The sequence below is a fragment of the Amblyomma mixtum genome, chromosome 5, assembly GCF_055824585.1.
Source record: "Amblyomma mixtum isolate Tamu chromosome 5, ASM5582458v1, whole genome shotgun sequence".
In the NCBI taxonomy this organism is placed as follows: Eukaryota; Metazoa; Arthropoda; class Arachnida; order Ixodida; family Ixodidae; genus Amblyomma; species Amblyomma mixtum.
The window spans coordinates 3587703-3607989 of record NC_143016.1 but is presented as its reverse complement, the minus strand read 5'-3'; the positions used below and the strand labels follow the sequence as shown (position 1 = coordinate 3607989).

The 20287-nt window shown below is 47.1% G+C and overlaps 1 protein-coding gene across 2 annotated transcripts; it reads right to left on the bottom strand.

The window, feature by feature from the left end:
- Positions 1-324: 324 nt before the first annotated feature.
- LOC149341152 (retinol dehydrogenase 14-like) lies at positions 325-19445 on the bottom strand. Of its 2 annotated transcripts, none has more exons than XM_089543041.1 (7): positions 19397-19445; positions 15582-15854; positions 11274-11513; positions 6603-6695; positions 4792-4986; positions 2875-2984; positions 325-690 (listed from the first exon to the last, which is right to left on the bottom strand). In XM_089543041.1, the coding sequence occupies exons 2-7, from the start codon at positions 15820-15822 to the stop codon at positions 469-471; spliced, it is 1101 nt and encodes a 366-aa protein (XP_089399167.1). In that variant the 5' UTR covers positions 15823-15854; positions 19397-19445; the 3' UTR covers positions 325-468. The 2 variants fall into 2 exon arrangements, with proteins under 2 accessions (XP_089399167.1, XP_089399169.1); XM_089543043.1 differs by lacking the exon at positions 19397-19445 and adding an exon at positions 16182-16337.
- Positions 19446-20287: the final 842 nt, after the last annotated feature.

The following is a 20287-nucleotide window of genomic DNA, read 5'->3' as shown; positions in this document are numbered from 1 at the left end:
GAATGTAACCTGCTCTTTCTCGATCCTTTTACGTCGACACTTTCACAACGTAAGCCGAACTGTCATCCTTGAAAATAAAGATTTTTCCTCCTCCTCTTTTATCAAAGTAGCTATATAAGGGAAAAAAAAAACTTACCTGAATATGTGGCACAAATTTTATATTTCATTAGAGCAGCATATGGGCAGAGCATGTGCCGGTAGCATCCAGGAAGGAAAGATGCGAGCCCCACAGCAGGAATGGTGCTAAAATTGTCACCTTCTTAACATCGGTGTTTATATAAGCGCTGTCTTTCTCCTCACCTACGGTGATTGTGAACACTGAAAAACAATGAAACTTAATTTATTGTGACTTCTAAGCTACCTATATACATGTAACAAAAAAAAGCAAAAATGAGTCCACAAGGAGCCAAGCTGGAACTTATGGGGCGATGTCACAAGACGGAAGTTTCGCAGACCAATGAGCCGGAATCATGACTTCACCACTGCAGGCGTTTCGACGTCAAGCCAGTGACAATCGAGGACCTTCAAGGACGAGCGGAAAACTTGGTCTGCCAAGTTGTGGTCAGCGAGGTACGGGCTGCGGTACCTCGGCTCAGCCGGGGCGCAGTTCTCGAAGAACTCCCCCGTCGTCGTTTCCAGGTCCGGGTCGACGGCGAGCAGCACGGATGTCTGCGCCCCTTGCAGCGGCGTCTGCGAACAGTGAAGAGTAGTGGCCGTTATGCAGTGGGCTGGGGCAACGCATGTCTGATGAGCTCTTCTTTATCGTAACGTATAAAACATCCTCCGAGAATTTGATTCCATGCAGCACAGCGCACGGAAACGCATCTCTGGAAGACAGCCGCACCTCAAAACCGCTCATCTGCTAACAGCGTGCTAACGAGCTCATCATCTTTCACGTCCATCCCTTCCTTATGTTCCATCCATTTTGCAACGAAGAAATGCAAAGGAAGGAAGGAAGGAAGGAGAGAGGGAAGGAAGGAAGAAAGGAAGAAAGAAAGAAATAAAGGAAAAAGTGATCGCGGTGCTTCGAGCTTGCTCTTCCAGGAAGGAAACAAAGAAAGGAAGGAAGGAAGGAAGAAAGGAAAGAGGGAGGGAAGGAAGGAAGAAAGGAAAGTAGGATGGAAAGAAAGAAAGAAAGTAAGAAAGGAAGGAAGGAAGAAAGAAAGAAAGAAGGAAAGAAAGAAAAAAGAAAGGAAGAAAGAAAGAAACGAAGAAGGAAGGAAAGAAACGAAGAAGAAAGAAAGAAAGAAAGAAGGAAAGAAAGGAAGAAAGAAAGAAAGAAAGAAAGAAGGAAAGAAAGAAAGAAAGAAAGAGAGGGAAAAGTGATCGCGGTGCTTCGAGCTTGCTCTTCCAGGAAGGAAAGAAGGAAGGAAAGAAGGAAGGAAGGAAGAAAGGAAGGAGGGAGGGAAGTAAGGAAGGAAGAAAGGAAGGGAGGATGGAAAGAGAGGAAGGAAGGAGGAAAGAAAGAAAGAAAGAAAGAAAGAAGGAAAGAAAGAGAGAAGGAAAGAAAGAAAGAAAGAAAGCAAGGAAAAAATGATCGCGGTGCTTCGAGCTTGCTCTTCCATTAAGCAGGAAACAATCGGGAAATATCTCAGGATAAAGAGATGAAAGTACAGTCTGGGGCCCTTATCAGGTTGACCGGCTGCCGATTGCCTACGCGGCGACGCTTTGAGTGTTCCATAAAGCACGATGGTTACTAGTCCTGATGGCTCAGTATTCCAGTGACAGATGAAAGATGTGCAATCTTGGAGCCGCGGTGGTCACACTGTATTGTAGGTAGTACCACCAAAAACTCTTCTGGGCTTTGAACCATTTTACACTCGTGGCTAGCATCTGCAGTTCGAGGACCAGAGGAGGTAACGAAAAAAAAAATAAAAAGAAAACCCACTGGACGATTACTGTATTGGTGATGAGTTATTGCAGCGCAGCTGTTCTGGATGATTGCTGCGATTGAATGAAAAAGTTATTTCACAACGATAGGTATTGAGGCGTCGTTCTGCGAGACCGTGTCGTCCTCACGGCATCGTCCGCGTACATTGAACCCCTACACCCCTGTAATAAACTATCTTCACAACCACCCCATTAAACCGCAATCACAAATTTAGCCGCAACACACGGTCATGCACGATAAGACTCCAGCCCCAGACGGTGACAACATCGGTCACTTGACGTCATGTCATGTGAGGGGTCTCGAATCTGATCAGTCTCGAGACGCCACGTCACAGTCACGTGCTGTGTTACGCCAATGGAACCGCTCACGCCACAAGTGAGCTGCTGACAGCTTCGCTGTAGAAATGCCTGTCAAGAGAGACCACCTTTCAAAGGCCGACTGAAGGTAGCAGTAATAGCGAAATGATTCTGAATCAAAGCACACTATATATTTGGATACGACTCAAGAACGAAGCGGATTTTCCCTGTCATAGGATGTCTTCAAGCCAACGGCGTCGGCTGATTCTCATGAGCCTGCTAGAGCGACAATGCATGGAGTGGCAGATGATACGGGATAGTCCCCTCACTGCATCTGCATTGTCACGCCGCTGCTTGCATTGTCACGCTTTCAGGTTCTTGAGAATCGGTGGACACCATAGGCTGGAAGGGGGTGCTTTGGAGAGGAAAAGCCGTTTCATTCTTATGTTGTATCTGACAGTGGCCCCGTTATCTTTTCTTATCATTTCCCATGATGCCAAAACAAGGCAGAGCAAAAGACAAGGATCAAACCGCCACAGTTCTCTCACGAGGAAGCATAGTAACCCAGAAGAAGCTTTTCGTTCTCACCGTCTCTCCTTCCTGGTTTGAAATAAATCCATTACCGGGCGCTCGGTTCATTAGTGCATCCCTTGAGAAAAAGAGAGGCGTGCGCCGTCGGCTGCTCACCTTGCCTTTGACGGACAAGACCAGCTCGAAGAGGAGCTTCCGCAGGCCTGGTCCTTCGTCCACTATGTGCGTCTTGACGGCACCGGGGTGGAGGGAGTTGACAGTCACGCCTGCGGCAACGAAGAAATGGTCGCTTGTAGCGCTGCCTCGAATTGAGCACGAAAGAACGCCCAGGGAAAAATTTCTCAACGGATCAGCCGCTACCGAACTGCGTTGGTCCCCTTAGCCCAATAGCAACCCTGTACTGTCTCTTCAGTTCCCCAGAAGCGCCTAGTCGAAGATCTTTGGCGTGTATACATTCCTAAAAACAACCGTTTTTGTGTTCACGAGAATAACCGAGATTAGTGAAACGGTAAACCTATAGTGGTTCTTTGCTATGCGACTGGGGGAAAACATTTCTGGAATTTAAGCTGACCAATAAACGCCTTTAAAGTGTTGCGCGAGCCAAGCTGGCGCGATGACAATAAATCATGCTCGTTTAATGTTCGCATTACTTATCTGGAAAGGTGGGCTGCCGCATGGTTTTCCAAGGTTTGTCACTAGGTTGAGCAAGATCGCGATAGGCGGCGGGCGTCCGCTGTTATTGCGTATGCTGTCTTGAAGGAACGAAAGTGGCTGCAGGTCCCCACAATTAAGAGTCGCCGAAGCAGTGCACTGTGAGAAAAATACCTAGGACGACTTGAAACCAAGGGCTACTAGGTGAGGACCGGCTCACAAAAGAAAAGAAAGAAGAGTAACATTGAAGCTTCGAGCTGTGGAATCTGCATCGAGTACAAAGGAAAACTGTGTATACTGAGGTTTTATTTTTTATGTGTGTGCGTAGCATACCCCCTTAGTAAGGAAGGCTATGGCTCTGAAACACACTTTCGTCAGCTGTCAATGTTTCTTTGAATTCCTTGTTGTTCTTTGCGACTTTTGGGAAGTTATGCAGTTGTAGCAATTATCGTTTCGAGGAGAACAGTGAATAACCGCTCCCACATTGCCCTGGAAGGGAAGAGAAGAGAGCAAGCTGCTGGCCACATCGTAGCAAAAGAGGGGGACAGAGGGAGAGGGAAACAAACCGAGATTCGGCGGAATTCACATTCAGCGCGCTAGAGGCCTCAAGGCGCGGTGTGATTCCGTTCTCTCAACAATACTGTCCCACAGCTTCCCTAATGTCTCTCGATGAACGTGCGCTTCGCGCCCACAAAATTGGTGCAAATATCCTTCCATAGAGTCAAGTGGTGCAAAGCGCTTGTGAATCGAGGCGCACGCTAGCAGCTTCCGGTTAAGCTGTGCCACATAATGAAAAATGAGAAAAAATTCCTGAGAATGGATAAGAGCTCCATTAAAAGTGCTTAATCCCTTCCGCAGACGCATCTCGTGGTGCTATGTAAGCAGGCGATAAAGAAAAAGTGTTGGCACGTTTTTTTTTTTTTTGCTGTTTGTAGGTTCACTGTTCCTGTTATGTGTCGTGTCCGGTAATAAGGAAAGAAAAAAATGAAAGCTGTGTGGTGGTTAGGTTGGCGCAACGTTTTTGAACGCGTAAGAGGACACTTCGGACCACGGTGGAAGAACAGACTCAGACAAACTTTCAGAAGAACCAAAAGCATGCAGATCATTCACCATCCCCATGGCTGTGAGTTACATTTAAGGTTATATCTCTTAGATGCTTTCGAGCCAAAATCGCCATTTAAAAATCTGTAAGGCGAAACTGGAAGTTGTAGGGCAGTGCATTATTGAGAGAGTGGTATTACGCCCACTGCGGCCAAGCATTCGTTCAACAGCTAATCTCGCGCCCTGATTGCTTCCCTTCCCCAGATGCGTCACTGAACGGGCACGCAGAAGACAGGCCAGTGGAGGCGTTCTGTTTCCAGTGAAGGAGCACAGGAATGCGTGCGGATAAGGTGTTTTGCCAGGTTACGCAGGCCGCATTACCGGTGCCTCGGAGTCTGTCGGCCAGAGCAATGGTGGCCATGCACAGAGCCAGCTTGGCGTTGCCGTAGATGGCTGTCGGGTTGGAGACAAGGTTGATGCCCCGCGCCTTGTCCTCTATCTTGCTCACATCGCCCAGGCGGTGGTAGTCGGAGGCCACGTTGATCACTCGGCTCGGCGAGCTCTTCTTCAGCAGGTCTGCGAACGACCAGTGAATGGGCGCGGCCTTCACATATTGCCAGCGACCCCATTTTGAAATCCTTGGTCACGGCTACTCTTCTCGCAATACCATTCGTGTGACCTACGACGTACGTCACATCCTACAACCAGAGCCTTGACCGAAAGTGCTGAAACCTGCAATGTGTAGCTGAAGCGGTAAACAGAAATTCCCCAGCATCCGCGAACGTTTTGTCATTTCTTTTTCCTTTGAGGTGTGCGCTAAGGAGCAAAAAGTTTGTAATCGCTTTTTTTTCTTTTCTGTTATATTGTATCAAAGTGTCTTTCAATTTCATCCTCGATTAAAGATAATACAACGCAGTCTATAATATTTTTCGAGGTCAACCACTGGCAGCTGCCTTCTTAGAGCTCCTTCATGCCTTCTTATCTCAATCTTACGAGAGACACAGCATATAATTTGATTTAAGTACTGTGGACAGGATAGCCTGACCGAGCTTCAGCGATGTAGGTTTTGGAAGTGCAGTTGCGCTATGGGCTACAGATTACTGCTTGATGCTAGAGAAGGAGCGAATAAGGTAAGCTAAACATCAGCATATGGCGACACTTAAGCAGTTGCCCACCGACCACTCACACCAACTGCCGGATAGCTCTAGTTGCGTATCGATGGTGTTCAGGGTTGGATAGCGCGGTCAGTCTCAGTAGTTACTGCTAAGAGCGAGTATATAGAAGGTAATGGTCGCGATAACAGCGATCACGCATAAAGCACTTCTTTAAAACGACAGAATCTGTAAGTCGCCTTTGAAGATCGCATGGCCACACTTAAGAAATGACCTTCTAAACTTCGTTATACCGGGATAGGAAATGGCCAATTCCAAACCTTTCTCTCAGTACTATGCGAGAAAGAGCATTCGCAACTAATGTTTCCAGCCCATGCACTTAAACGGATGGATCCATCGCACACTGACTACCGCTAGGCTTTTCCAGTTTGCTTTATATAACACGGCACAACGAGAGTGCGGTGAGGAGAAAAACGCAAAAAAAAAACAAAAGAGGGAAGAATTCTGGTGCTCACAGCCATGGAGCTATGAGTGAGCGTAAACGATACAAATCCCCGCTGTCGTCCTGCGATACACGTGCAATAGTTTCATTTTCTTTTCAATGCTTGGTACCTAACTTTCTGGTGTGTTCTCCTTACAATATAGGCACCTCGTGAACGAGGGAGCCAGCTTGATATACAAGATGGAAATGCGCGAAAATTGCATAACTGTTCACCATTTTTTCATCAATATTAAAGGCGTACAGCATGGTTTTATCTTTCCTGAGAAGCCCGTGCCGTATTTTGTTCACCATGATATTAGACCCACCGATCTCTACACTGGTGCTTCACCAGTACAGTGACTAAATCTGCCTCTCTCTGCAAGGCATTCCTCCGCTGTAGCTCTTCATCCTTTATCATATTAAGTTTTCCCTCCTCCCTCGACTGCTTTGAATTCTACTATTAAACCTAAAGCCATGGAATATGTATTACCATGAGCAGATAAAATGATTAGTGCCATCAGATCACACTGCCGACGCGGTAACGTGCTATCAGTATGTATTTTCTTTGCTAAGAAACTTGTACACAAAACAGTGCTTACCCACAAGAAGAACAGTGAGCAGAAAAGGAGCCAAATAGTTTGCTTGAAAAATTTCCTCGAAGCCGTCTTCAGTAAAATCCACCTTTTTCGAACCTTTAAGAAAGAGAAAGGAATGTGACGTTATCATGACGCCATTAATACCAAATTCTGCGCAGAGAAAAATGGCTGGAGGAAGGAAGGATGAAATGAAAAGAAGCGAACAAATGATGAGGTGTCACGTGGTTGTTTTTGTTGTTTTCGTTAGGAGAAGATGACTTGACGCTTCCCAGCTGGCCCATGTAATCGGCAGTCCCTGTTAAGTTAGTTGATCCTTGAAGCGAGAGGAGCGTAGAAAGCACATAACTATCGCACTTGATACTTTGCGCCTCCTTTTATATTTAGAGTACACACCATTTCTGAGCTTAATCACACTACTAAGCCTAAATGTTTTTGATTCAAGTGGTTAACGCACGATATTTTTTTTTCTTCTTGAAGACTGCGTTGCGGACAAATAGGCGTCGTCACTGAAATGCTCGGGGCGCAAATTGAGCTTCAAGTTGGTTTAGGCTGCTCAGCGAAAGCAACAAGAGACATCAAGCCAGTCTGTATTCTCTTTCAGCGACACTGAAGTCCGCAGTGCTCCCTGAACACATTAACTGCTCTCAGCTGTGGCGTAGGTTAGCTAGGAGTAAGCAGGCGACTTTGAGCTGCCCTAAGTGAACAGAGGTCAGTAACTTAGTCCAATTCCGCTTTTTAATGCCATAGTATTTACATTGTCGTCTTACAGAAAAATTTCCGACTTCTCTACCCCGAAATTCCGCGATTGGTCGAGAGAGAGTCACACGACATTGCGACGTCACCACAAACTGCCCACCGAATTGTAAGCTAACCGCCCAGCGCGGCAGGTGGCAGTTAAATTAACTATCAGCCCAGAGAGGTCACATGACTTTGCGACGTCATCATAACTTGGCCGTCATAGCACGAGGCAACCTGCCGACCGGGTTGGGAGCTACTTGTCACCCGCGGTACTTTGTAATAAAATTAATTAAAGTAAATTCAACGTAGTTGCTACCTGCCCATCGTGGCATTGCGCACGATCCTTACGGGAGCTTGTCAAGAGCAATATAGGTCTGAAGTCCCACCGGTGATTGTGTTTTAAACAGCCATCTGCCGGGCAGTGACACATCGCTTAACCGCTGCATCACTGCGCCAGTAGTGGTATGAAGACTCTCGGATATCTATGAATGCGATTGAGAGGTCCGTGACGTCATCAGCGTCGCGTGACCACTAGTAGACCAATCATAGGGCACCGCCAAAGTAGAAAATGTGAGGACCCCCGAAATTTTAGAAGTAGGTCCACACCAAAAAGTGGCTTAAGGTGGATTCGTAGATTGGGTTAGTATAATCCGATATAATAATTCAATGGAAGGCACTGGAAGGCACTGGAACATTCTACAGTGGAAGCGGTTTCAACCGGAGCTGTGGCGGGAACATCACAAGAAGGACATTATAGACACTCATTCTAGACACCATAGCAGGCAACTATACAAGCTATCACGTTTTATTCTATAAGAATGTGGTCAAAATTTCCAGAGCCCCCCACTACGGCGTCTCTCATAGCCTGAGTTGCTTTGGGACGTTAAACCTGATAAACCTACAAACCAAGCATCTTTAAGAATGTGGTTAAGAAAACTTCCATGTTTTTGTTTTTCATTTTTGCGCAAGCAGCCTCGAGTACGTGGTAGAACGAACAGCAGCGATAGTTCGGACTCGCTTCTCTCGAGTTTGCCGCTTTCGTCCTCGCTCCAGTCGTTCCGTTTGCACGGTCGCCGGCGCAGGTTTCGACACGGCGTAGGACGGAGGCGCATCACAATCGGGTGGTGCATGACGGATTCGTCTGCTCGCTCTTCTTTTGAGTTGATGTAGCCTTCCGTTCTGGGCCGCGCTTTCCCTCTTTCCTGACGCTGCGCTTCTCCTCTCCTTCGCTGCGCCGTCACATCGTGCACATCTGGCTATCCTCTCGCCCTTTACTCAAGCCTCTGCAGTGCTTGTTCTCTCCCACATGCCTGCGCTGCGCAAGGGGTCGCTGCGCATATCGGGCTGGAATTCATTTTCGCCAGCCGTTTTGCAACAGCTATAGCTGCAAAACGAAACTATGCAAATGGTGGCTTTCCATTCTGCAATGCTAATAGTGGTACGAGTGAGTAATAAACCGGCATTAAAGGAGAAAGAGGACTGCCATGTGCGTCAGCGCAGTGGAGCTGCACAAATGCTCTTCTGGCATGTGCATGGATAATCGAATGAGTTTAATACGGTGGGCAAAGCAAGCCCGGTCCCCTCCTTGTAAAACAAGCAACAAAGCAACAAGGCTTCACGAAGCGGTCGCCATTTAATGGCGCCAGGTTACACAATTGGTGGGACGCCCACAAGCGCTGGGTATGATTGAGATTTCTGACTGGTTATGAATATTTAGGTTCCCTGACTCTAGCGTCCTCAGTAGCATGGAAATGAGCACTGAATAATGCGCATCAGGGCACTGACTGGGGCTAGCGTCAGAGCCGTTTGGCCAACTACACTTCTGCCTGAAATTTTCCCAGTGTTATCAAGTGAAAAGGCCCGAAGTGACGACTTTGAACTTCGAGCTCCATAATTTCCACGACTGCAGAGTTCAGTCATCACCGTTTGCTGATTACGGCCGCAAAATGACCCCTGCTAATGGTTTGCAATTAGCTCTGTCCGGCGCTTCATGCGCAGCACCTTCCCCCTGTTGCTCCGTCGATGCTTCCTTCTCTCGCAAACCAGCCTCCTGCCCTGACAGACTGTTCTTCACCTCTGTTCCGCATTAGTTGTCCAGCCCGAGTCCATTCTCTCCTCTTAAACGGACACCAAGCGTGGCATAGATCGACGGACCACCAATCTTTAATTACAAAGAGGGACTTGCCCTTCACGCGGAGCTCTTATGCCTCGAAACACGAATACACCTATATGGGAGTAAAAAAAGGGAGTAAGCTGTCCTCTGGCGCACTCCCTTTTACAGAAGGGAATGCGCTAGAAGACGGCTTACTCCCTTTTTTACTCCTTTCTATTTCAAGTGTATCCGCCACAGAAGAGCGAAAAATGAAGAGCAGGTGCCGCCGACACCAGCCTTTACCACAGGTACACTGTGGCGGCGTCAGGCGTGATTTTTTGTTGCTAAAAAAAAGTAAAGGTTCAAGCGCTTGCATGTTCAGCGTTTAGAAAACCTTCGTATCGCTACCGCTGGTGCACTTTCGTCCCAAAGCCAACCAGAAGATAATTACACGTGGACATTTCAACCAATCAAATTTATGACACCTGACGTCAACACCAGCATGATGATGGTGAGTTAGACAGGTGGCACAAATCATTCCAACTGTTAAGCAACAAAGTGACTTTTCTTCCGAACAGGCTCATGAACGGACCAGCTGTCGCAGTTAACTGGTCATTAAGTCGAGTTTGGTCTTAACGCAGCCCAGTTTCTCTCTCGAATCATCCCAGAGCGCTATTACTTCCGTTTTCACAGATCGCTGCGCTGTCTTTAATGGGTGCGCTAGCACTAAGTGCCTGGCTAGTGAAAAAACCGTCCTGTCTGAGGATGAAGCCTCCCCCTACCAGCTGCCAACTGACACGGTTGGCAGTTGAGTGCGCTAGCACTAGGTGGGTCGCTCACCTACCCCGGCTGGCAGGTGACAAAGTAGAGAGGAGGAAATGCCTTCTTCAATTTCAGAGAAGAAAAAAATGCAGCAGGGGAAGAGAGAAGACGAAAAGAAGGTGACGGGCAAATGGGTTGCGTGTGGTAAAGCAGCAAGCAGGTGGCCCACCTGCCGCCTAGGTCACGTGACCTTGTGACGTCTTCATAACCTGCCCAACGTGGCAGGTGACAGTTAAATTAATGACTGGACGCTAGTGGCTGTAGTTAAATTAATAATTTGGGCGCGAGGGGTTGCTCGGGCCCTTACAAAAATTTGTTGAGACAGTCTATAAACTGTCCATAGACTTCTGTCTATAAAGTCTCTAGACTATCTATAGACGAACCCTCGGGAACTGTCTATAGGCAATATAAATCCTATAGACACTCTATAGACAATCTATAGTTCTAAGACCATATACTTTTAGTAGACTTTTGTCTATAGACAGTCTACAGACTATTAATAGACAAACAATATCTGTAGGAAGGCAATGGAGTCTATGAGAAGTCTATAGATTGTCTATAGATTATTTTTATAAGGGGGGCGAGCAACCTGGGTCTCACAAGCTCCACCGGTGGCTGTGTTTGAAACAGCCCTATCGGTGCAGTGGTACATCGCTTAACCGCTGCACTACTGCGCCAAGAGTGGTCTGAGGACTCCCAGGGATCTCTGAATGTAATGACAGATTCCGCATATATGGGCGTGTAGGCAGAGCCAAGGTGAAGTGATACGTGAAAGTGGTCGTACGAAGATAAAGAAAGCTTAACAAGGACAAACGTGCTAGCGCACCTGAGTTGCATGAATTCAGGAAAAAATTATCTGGAATTTTGGTTTTTCACACTCAAGCTTTCCATTTGCTTTCAGCTCTGCTCCACAGTGACAGTTAACAGGATGTGATTCTCCTCCCGAAGGATATCGCTGGGGCCGCGCCAACATAGTTATGACAGCTGGTGGCAAACACAAAGAAGGCTGCCCCTGCGCTTACTTCCGATGGCGCCGGCGTTGTTGATGAGCACGTCTAGCCTGTCCTCCGTCTTAATGACGTCGTCGCAGAACTGCCGGACAGATTCCAGCGAGCTCATGTCGAGGTGTTTGACGACCACCGGCTGCTTGGTCTCGTCGAAGATCTCCTGCGCCACGACCTTGGCCTTCTTCAGGTTGCGGCAGCCGATGATGACGCGCGCTTTCCTCCGGGCCAGCTCCTTCGCCGTCTCCTTGCCGACTCCTGGGCGGGAGAAAGCTCGTGAGCCTTCGCGATAGCATACAGTGGGGCTGCTCGATGCATATCTATTAACTCTTCCGAGAACGGTGGTTGGAATGGCTGCTCAGCATTCAATAGGTTACCTCGCTGCATATAATAACTTTAAGTTATAATCAACCGAATACAGGCTGGCGTTTATTATTCTTTTTATGATGGTGCTTTCCACTCTTCCCTGTATGATGCACTATTCTATTATTAATGGCCAACATTCACTGCAATTATGCATGCAAGATGTTTTGCGTGATTTGAATTCTCCAATTATGCTTGTGCAGTCAATGTGTCGCAACCTTTGCCGCCTCACCGTGGTCCCTTTGTCCTCGTCAAGCGACCGATTGGCTACTTTTAGCGCCTGAGAACGTCGCAAATGTTTCTGGAAAATACTGAATGACAATTTAACATTGCTAAGCACGAAATATTGCTCGAAATCACAGTTATTCGCAGGCGGACACCATCACCGCGCACCTGAAAGTGCGCTTGAGGGATCCAGTTATGCTTGTCTTGAGTTTTTCCATCGTCAATGCCAATTTATTCAATGTTATATGCCGGAGAGTATGTTCCAGTGTCGCGTTTCTGCAGCAATGTTGCCAACGTCAACGCGTATTGCTGTAGTGCCATGTTTCTGCCACAGCATTGTTCACGTACGCGAACGGGTGCAGCGCATATCTCGGTGCCAATGTAGCCGCATAGCTCAAAACGCGAATACTAGTTGGATAGTTGTACTAGTTGATGAAGAAGACGATGTGCAATGCACAGCGCGAGAGTGTGTAGCAGTTTAGCATTGGGAGACAGAGCATGTGAGGTGGTCATTTGTGATGGCAGACATGCCGGTATGATCGCTAGTGCAATGTCAGTGCATGCGAAAGAACCCCAGGTTGTCGGAATTTCCGTAGCCCTTCACTACGGTGTCCCTCATAGCCTGAGTCGCTTTGGGATTAACAAAAGCCGCACACATTTTGCATGCTTTTCGGAGATTTTCTTTTTTAATGGAGATGAGTGCTGTCTTAGACTCTTCTCCTTTCTAGCGAGCACTACTAAATAAAGTGTTTTCAGCAGTTCTCACTTTGCTTCTGCCTTAATTTTGTTGTTTCAAAATGAAAGCAATGTATGAAGAAGACGATGTGCAATGCACAGCGCGAGAGTGTGTAGCAGTTTAACATGAGGCGAAGCTGTTATTTCGCGCCACCGAGGCTTCAAATCCCAGTGGCGGCAATATTTATTTATTTATTTATGGTTTGCCGAAGGTCGCCCTCAAGCTCAAACATCACACAAACCGGTGAGCCAATTCGACCTCGTGAAGTAGGGCTTTCACACTAATATGAAAGAAACGCAAATGGAAGTAGCTCAGCTCGCAAGCTGCTCCCGGGTACATGTGATTTCTTTCTTCTTCAGTCATGACGGCAGCACTGGAATCACCAGCCGAAAAAGCGCACGCCAAGAATGTATTGAAGACATGCATCATGGAAAAAAAAGTGCGTTATTAGCAACGAAGCTGTGCTAAATCTGCATTGTCCCTTTACGATCGAGAAAGACAAGAACAGAGTTGCGGAGTTCTCGAGGAAGCGGATGGAGTTTTTTTTTTTTAATGCGATCATACCGGCATGTCTGCATTCACAAATGACCACCTCACATGCTCTGTCTACCAATGATTCACGCTTGTTATCCGAGCAGCCTTTTTCTAGATCTGTGGACATAAATTATTCCGTAAAATCTAGCTTTCTTTCGGACGCAAACTTTTGTGCTTGAAAGTTTGAAGCTGTTTTTTAAGTAACCAGTTCATCTAAAATTTCGTCCTTAAAGGAAAATTAGGGAGCGGAGAAAGAAGCGGGCCATGGAGGAAAGTATGTTGTTTTACGTAGCGGCATAGCTCGCGCAACACTCATGCGGGTGGGGTTAGATCGGCTATAGACACGGTCTTTCTTCCAAGGGGACACCAGAGGTGAAAATTTCATGTATTTTTTTAGCAAAAAAAGTGCCTGCTTTTGTCCTTTTCAAAAATGCGCACTGCTGAAAATGTACATAAAAAAGTACCAACTTTGCCAAAAGTAACCAGGAAATGGGGTTTGTTTCTTAGCCATGTAGCTGCTCAAGGTAAACTTTAAATTCTCGTAAACTAAGGAAAACCAAGTCTTCGCCTTTCGCGACATTCTGTCCTTTAAGTGCGCCATAAGGGCTCCACAATAGAGCTGAGAAGCAAACCCCGTTGCCTGCTCACTTTGGGCTAAGACAGTACGTGAAACTAGGAACCACATACAATATCGTCAAAAATGTTGTGTTAGGATAGCTGGTAATGCTCATTTATGCTCCTGTCTTTATTTCAAAAGGGCAAGGACGACAGAACGACGACGATCAAGGGGCTCGCTCCCGTGTTCATCGTCGTTCTGTCGTCTTTGTCCTTTTGCGCTAAAGATATATGACTATAAACACTCACATACTATTGCAGAACTAGGATGTCTGCTGCAGTATTTGCTTGATTGCGCTGCTTCAAAATTAACTGTCATGTACGCTTTTAAAACTGTAGATCAGTGTTTGCTTTCATTGCTTGGTCACCTTCTGTCGAGTGAGCATGGTTACGCATGGTAAACGACAAAAATCATGCGGCTGCTAGTCAGGACAGTTCAATAGATGACGACGACAACAACAACAACAACCTCGGCATTTCTGTTTTCTCTGTGTCTTGCCGACAGGCTCTTTTTGTTCCTTGATTCAAATTGTGAGCCTTCGCTTCTCTATTTTGCGCTTTATTTGATGCCACGCTTAGGAGCCGCGTCCTGAACACAAAATGGTAGGATTCTTTTCACAGTCCACATACGACAAAACAGCACTGGCTTTGGACGCAAGGTAAAATGAGCGAAGCCAGTTGGCTCCGCTCATTTCAGTAAGCCTCCAGGGACGATGACGTGTTATCGTATGCGTTTCTGGTGGTCGCTTTTCTCGATGTTTAATCAAGGACTTCCTCGTTTCAACGAAATGACGCACCGGGTGAGCAGCATACAAGGTTCGTACGGTTTTCCTGCGTTCTCCCAGGCGAAAATTATTAGAGAAACTGCATGTATTTTGGCTCCAATAGCAACCGGCGTTCGTCCTTCGCTATGTGCGAAGTTGGCTCGCGCTATAATCGAATGCTACGGGGCCATAAACGCTCTCCAGCAACGCGGCGTGAGCCCTGCACGGGTCTCTCTCTCTCACTCTCTGCGTGATGCGAGGGGCTTTCAGGTCTCCAGTGGCAAATGAAACATATTTAAAGCTCTTATTGTCGGTGTGTGCTAGTGCACATACGTGCGATGCGGCTTCCGATCTCGTGCTCATTATTGCTTAAATTTTGTACAACGCTGTATTAGCCCGAACGCAGGGTAAGCTACCGCTACTGACACTTTGCTTTTGCCGATTGAAGAAGACGGCCCTTACTCCAGTTTGTGAGATTCTCAAATTTAGGCCAATTCCGGCGAGTTATAATAGGACCCGTTTTCTAGTTTCGGTAATAAAAAAAAGCACTAAACAGAAATACTAGCGGATACGAGAAGCTACGCTGCACTGATCAATTTCCCTCCGTGAAGGACATCTTAGAGCTTTATTCTTTGCAAAAAGCTGGCTGTGTTGCTTACTGGGGAAACGAAGTCTCCGATCTCCGCCCTCGTTTACATCTCACTCGTGGGCAAGGAAGAATTAACTTTGCAGAGCTTACTTACTAAAATTTTCAGAATAGAGGTCGTACATGTTTTTCGATTTTATCGAAGCCATATCTATACCAGGTAAAAATGGAAGATTTTATGGCATGGACGCTAATTACTTAATCTAACAGGACTCTGTGGTTTCATTCAGCAGAAGCGCCGTTTTTCCGTGTAGATTGGCGCTATATCTGCCATACAATGAAAGTCAGTCCCTGCAGGTCGGCCGTTGCACGTTCTCCCTCTTACCTTCTGTGGAGCAGAACAGTGAACCAATGCGCAGCTCACGTTATAGCCAGCCGCTTGGCCGGGAAGAGATGCCCGCTCTGCGACTGCGGTCAGCGCGGACTCTTTGAGAAAGTCTCACCGGAGGTGGCGCCTGTCACGATGACCGTCTTGCCCTCCATGCTGGCCTGCGACTGGCACATGGCGTGCCGGTCCCACAAGTGCTCAAGGGCGAGCATCACGATCTTGACGAACAGCGCGAGCTCAGCCACGAGCGCCTTGAGCCACTGCAGAAGACCTTGTGTGGGCGGCCCTTCGCACATCTCGTGCCGCTTGCCGTGGCAGCCAGAGGCTGCTTGGGTGACGCGTCCTTCTTCCTTCATGACTCCTGGTGCTCCGAGGGCTCGCTGGATGCCTGGACGACAGGGATACAAGAACATTCTGGCTGAGATCGTGTTCTGAACCGGAACTGGCAGTGATGTCGGGCTCAGTTTATTCCAAAGAGGCGAAATCAGATCAAACGGAGTCTCAGAATATGAATGCAGTAACAAGAGCGCTTGCCACACTTCAAAGAAGCATAGTGCCCGTGTCTTCGCTGGAACGCTGGGATCCGACGCCGCCAGTTCCATGGGCGAAACTCGGGCATAAAGGGTTTGCGCATCGAAACTTTACAGCAAGCAGTTCTAGAGTACTTAAAGAGCAAAGGTAAGCGAGTTGATTCAGATGCGGCGAGTGCGCGAACCGGTAGTAATAGGAGGATTCCGCCTGGAAGCTGCTACGACAATTTGACAATGAGTTTGGTCAAGTTATGGACGAGAGCGATACTCCTTGAAACGTTCGAAGCTTTCGCGCTGGTTGCACGCAGGTTTGTTTTGTGGCGGTGGAAGAGCCTGAAGAACACAGGGTGTACTGCCACCGCCTCTCCATCGATGGCAGGAGCGCCTAAGAATGTCGTGTGAAGTTTCGACACTGGTTAGTTCCAATTAGTTCACTTTGGTGTCGTGGATCCTACAGACAATGCCTTACACAAACGATAAAAGACACAATCGCTGTCAGCTATTCTCAAGGCCACCTGTAATAACGTCGTCGGGGGCTCCGAGGCGGCACTCGGTTCGAGACCTTGGCAAACGAAGCGAATCAGAGAAACGACACTTTCACGTGCTGGTATGTTCTTTTTTATTTACTAATGCGAAAACATTAGATGGCTCATCGGCACGGAAGCCCGTTATCGCCCCAATAGTGGTCGCGTTACAAAACTCGCGATTGGTCGAAATGGTGTGACGTCCTCAGGCGGAAAATACACAATGTTCGCCAATAGTCGTCAGTTCTAGTACTTAAACCTGATCCAACTACAAAGGAATATAATAGAATTTGAATCGAATCAGGATAAAATTGATATTGATTAAAATACAACTAGAAAGAAATTGGAATAAAGTCGGAATGGTTTAGCATTATACGCGCGTAAGTTCCTCAAGTGCCCCCGGTAATTTTTAGTGCTTCCTTCCTTCCTTCCTTCCTTCCTTCCTTCCTTCCTTCCTTCCTTCCTTCCTTCCTTCCTTCCTTCCTTCCTTCCTTCCTTCCTTCCTTCCTTCCTTCCTTCCTTCTTTCCTTCCTTCCTTCCTTCCTTCCTTCCTTTTTTCCTTCCTTCCTTCCTTCCTTCCTTCCTTCCTTCCTTACTTACTTACTTACTTACTTACTTACTTACTTACTTACTTACTTCCTTCCTTCTTTCTTTCCTTCTTTTCATCTTTCTTTCTTTCTTTTAGAGAGCCAGTACGCCGACTGCTCGTGTGTGTAACGTACGCATGTAACTATCGCACATCATGCGTGCATTCCGAGCTCTTATAGAAATGGCTTTCTTTAGACACATTTTTATAAGTGCAACACTAATGAGAAAACTTCAGTGCGCTGAAAAGGAAAAGGAGAAAATAAAGCCTGACGGTTGTTGAAAGTGTCTTAAACTCAGAAGGAAGCTTAAATGCAGGCTGTGGCTGGTGGGGTTGTGTCCTCCGAACAATTTAATGAACAAATTTGCGGATTTACGCGGAGGTTTTCAAATAAATTAAGAGAACAATGTCGCCGCAGCTGATGTACGCGAACAAAGCCCTCTGAACCACTGGCCCCAAAATGATTTAATAACGAAAGCCATCTATCCGGAGCGCTTATCATCCTCAAAGGCAGACGATTTTATTACTCGTGCTCGAGCGAAAGGGCCTGTTTCACTGAAGAGAGATATCGTTCGCGAAGGCTATTCTACTGGCTGCTACAGAGAAACTTCAAAGTATTAGTAACGTCGTACACCAGCATAACTGCCTCTAAGAAAACAATAATACATGAGCGCCACTTGTGACTCGTCCGATTGGTGTCTCCAAGCCTGGGGCCCTGACGATACACCAGCAGCATTTCCTGACATCAGTGCAGAGCAACGGGCACGGTGGCATGAAGACGACGCGAGCGGTTGCTGCTGGTGCGGCTACATGCGTTTCGAAAAAACAAACTACAACAGCATAACAGTTCGAAAAAGTTCGAAAGCATAACATAACAAGTTCGAAAAAATATGAAATCTGACCACTGTGAACTTCGTGCTCACTTCACACACGCTGAAATGGTAAATGACTTCTAGTGCTTCTACTGTTACATTAGACTCAGCCTTTTCTTTAACCATTCGAAGTCCAAGGAATCGTGTTGCAGCTGAAGCAGGTTTTCCGACATTGGTTCGCAGAATTACAGCGCTGTCAAGGTGACAGTTGGTTTCATTGGCGGATATACTCTCTAAAATGCAGTCCCGCCCTCCCACTAGCTTTGTAATTTTTTGACACGTGCGCGTGATTAAATTTGTGTAGCTGTAGGCTGCGCTTTGCTGGATGATAAACTCCCCCTCGGGCGATTCCCTCCAAAACCCACTGGACTCACATCGGTACCGCTTTGAGTTGTTGATCGATTCGACCTCGTCCTGCCATCTGCCAGCCATTCTGGTTAGCTCACTAGAGCGACCGCCCAGGATAGGCGGTGGTCCCGGATTCGAACCCTGAACCAGGACGAATTTTCTTCAACCCAGAAACTCCTGTTAAAGATGTATAGCATTCGGTTTGGTTTGGTTTATGGGGTTTAACGTCCCAAAGCGACTAAGGCTATGATAGACGCCGTAGTGGAGGGCTCGGGAAATTTCGACCACCTGGGGTTCTTTAACGTGCACTGACATCGCACAGTACACGGGCCTCTAGAATTTCTCCACCAAAGAAATTCAACCGCCGCGGCCGGGATCGAACCCGCGTCTTTCGGGTCAGCAGCCGAACACCATAACCACTGAGCCACCGCGGCGGCCCATTTGTAGCCGTACGGCTGCTCTTGAGTGGACACTAATTAGTAATTTTTCCCTTATTAGAACTTTGCTCCACCTTGAGGAATCCCTCTAAAACACATTGCCTTAAATTATGCTGCTGTCTAACACGTGGACAGATAAAATTTATCCCACATGGTACGAATCTTTCAGAAGCGCATCTTTTTGGTGTGTGTTTATGTCAAAGTACTTGGTGCTGGCTAGACCTCGGGGCAACTTCGACGTGCCTGGAATGAGATGTCCTCTAATAAGCATGCATTCCGTTTATTCCAGCCGCCGAGACATACACAGTGTTTTTAGATGCTGTTTAGGCAAGTACGTCTTGAAACATCATCGGTGCTTCGTTCTGTCCTCTGAACAAGGGTAGTTTGGCTAGTACTGGCTTACCTAAAGATTCAAATAATTGCTTAGAATAAGACAGCGTTGAATTGGGTGACTTAGTTGATGGCCGTGAAGGAGGGACCCGGAAATGAAGGTAAGCAGCATGACTAAGTAAATAAATATTAGCGGTGTAGTTTACTTAAGCAGAGAAGTCAGAATGAGGTTTAAGGAAGAAAGGTGGCCTTCAGGAGTAGCAGCGCGTGCTGAAATGGCGTGGTAGAAAGAGCGCCACTCACCGCAGCTGGCGTGTCCCGAGAGCGCGCGCGTATGAAAGTGTTCATAGGATAAAAACACCCATTTCGCCGGAAGCCCTCGCACCTGCGAGTCAATACGTAGCAGGCGGCCTTGAAAAGGCGGCCCGAGGAGACGCGATCGGCAAACCAACCGGGAAGCACCCTCGTCATTTCAAGTTGGAGGACGCCAACAACACGCGTGCCCTGTGAGCTTATCTACGGGACGCGTGCACGCATAATTCTTGTGCAAACGTAACGGAGCTCATGGAATAGGCAATCTTCCTGATGGCACTCATTTAAGTGCAGACAGCGTTGCCCAGTGCAGCTCAACGCCGAGAAAGAGGAAAGGTCGTTTTGCCCAGTGCGAAAGCTGGTATCTGCTGTGTACACGTGTTTGAGTTAATTTTAGCCTAGTTCTGCTTCAGTTCTTCGAAACGTACTTTCCAGATAACTCTGTCTCCATGAGTTCCGCATCTTTTGAGTGGGGTCCAGTCGGTGGGACATTTTATTACGTAATTGATAAAAGGCACACAAAAAAATAGACGACTTTTTTTTTGGCGCATTTTAGAAATATTGTCAAACCAACTCGCCTACCAATACGTGCTTGTCACGTAAATTCGCCTCCATTTAGGGGCACAAAGTAAGCAGGAAAGCAGCGAGGCGATGAAATGTGGGCATGTAAACGTGTAATGTCCAGGGCACCACGCACGATGCAGGCCGTAAGAAGGGGAATAGTTTTTGTTTAAGCTCACAAGAGTGTATCCTTTCCTCATAGGCATGCACAGTTAATCTCAATAATTTATGAAATAAAAGCAAACTTTTCACTACAGTTGATGATCACTTATTGTGGAAAAATAAGCCTACCTGCAAAAAAACACACTGCGCATACTAAGT

What these genes read in the sequence shown, in the direction of transcription:
- LOC149341152 (XM_089543041.1), bottom strand. Translation starts at nt 15,822, where the DNA reads ATGAAGGAAGAAGGACGCGTCACCCAAGCAGCCTCTGGCTGCCACGGC. An exon ending in CGTGACAGGCGCCACCTCCG is followed by an intron (nt 11,514 to 15,581) that starts GTGAGACTTTCT and finishes TCTCCCGCCCAG; the next exon opens with GAGTCGGCAAGGAGACGGCG. An exon ending in GCTCACTGTTCTTCTTGTGG is followed by an intron (nt 4,987 to 6,602) that starts GTAAGCACTGTT and finishes GGTCGTTCGCAG; the next exon opens with ACCTGCTGAAGAAGAGCTCG.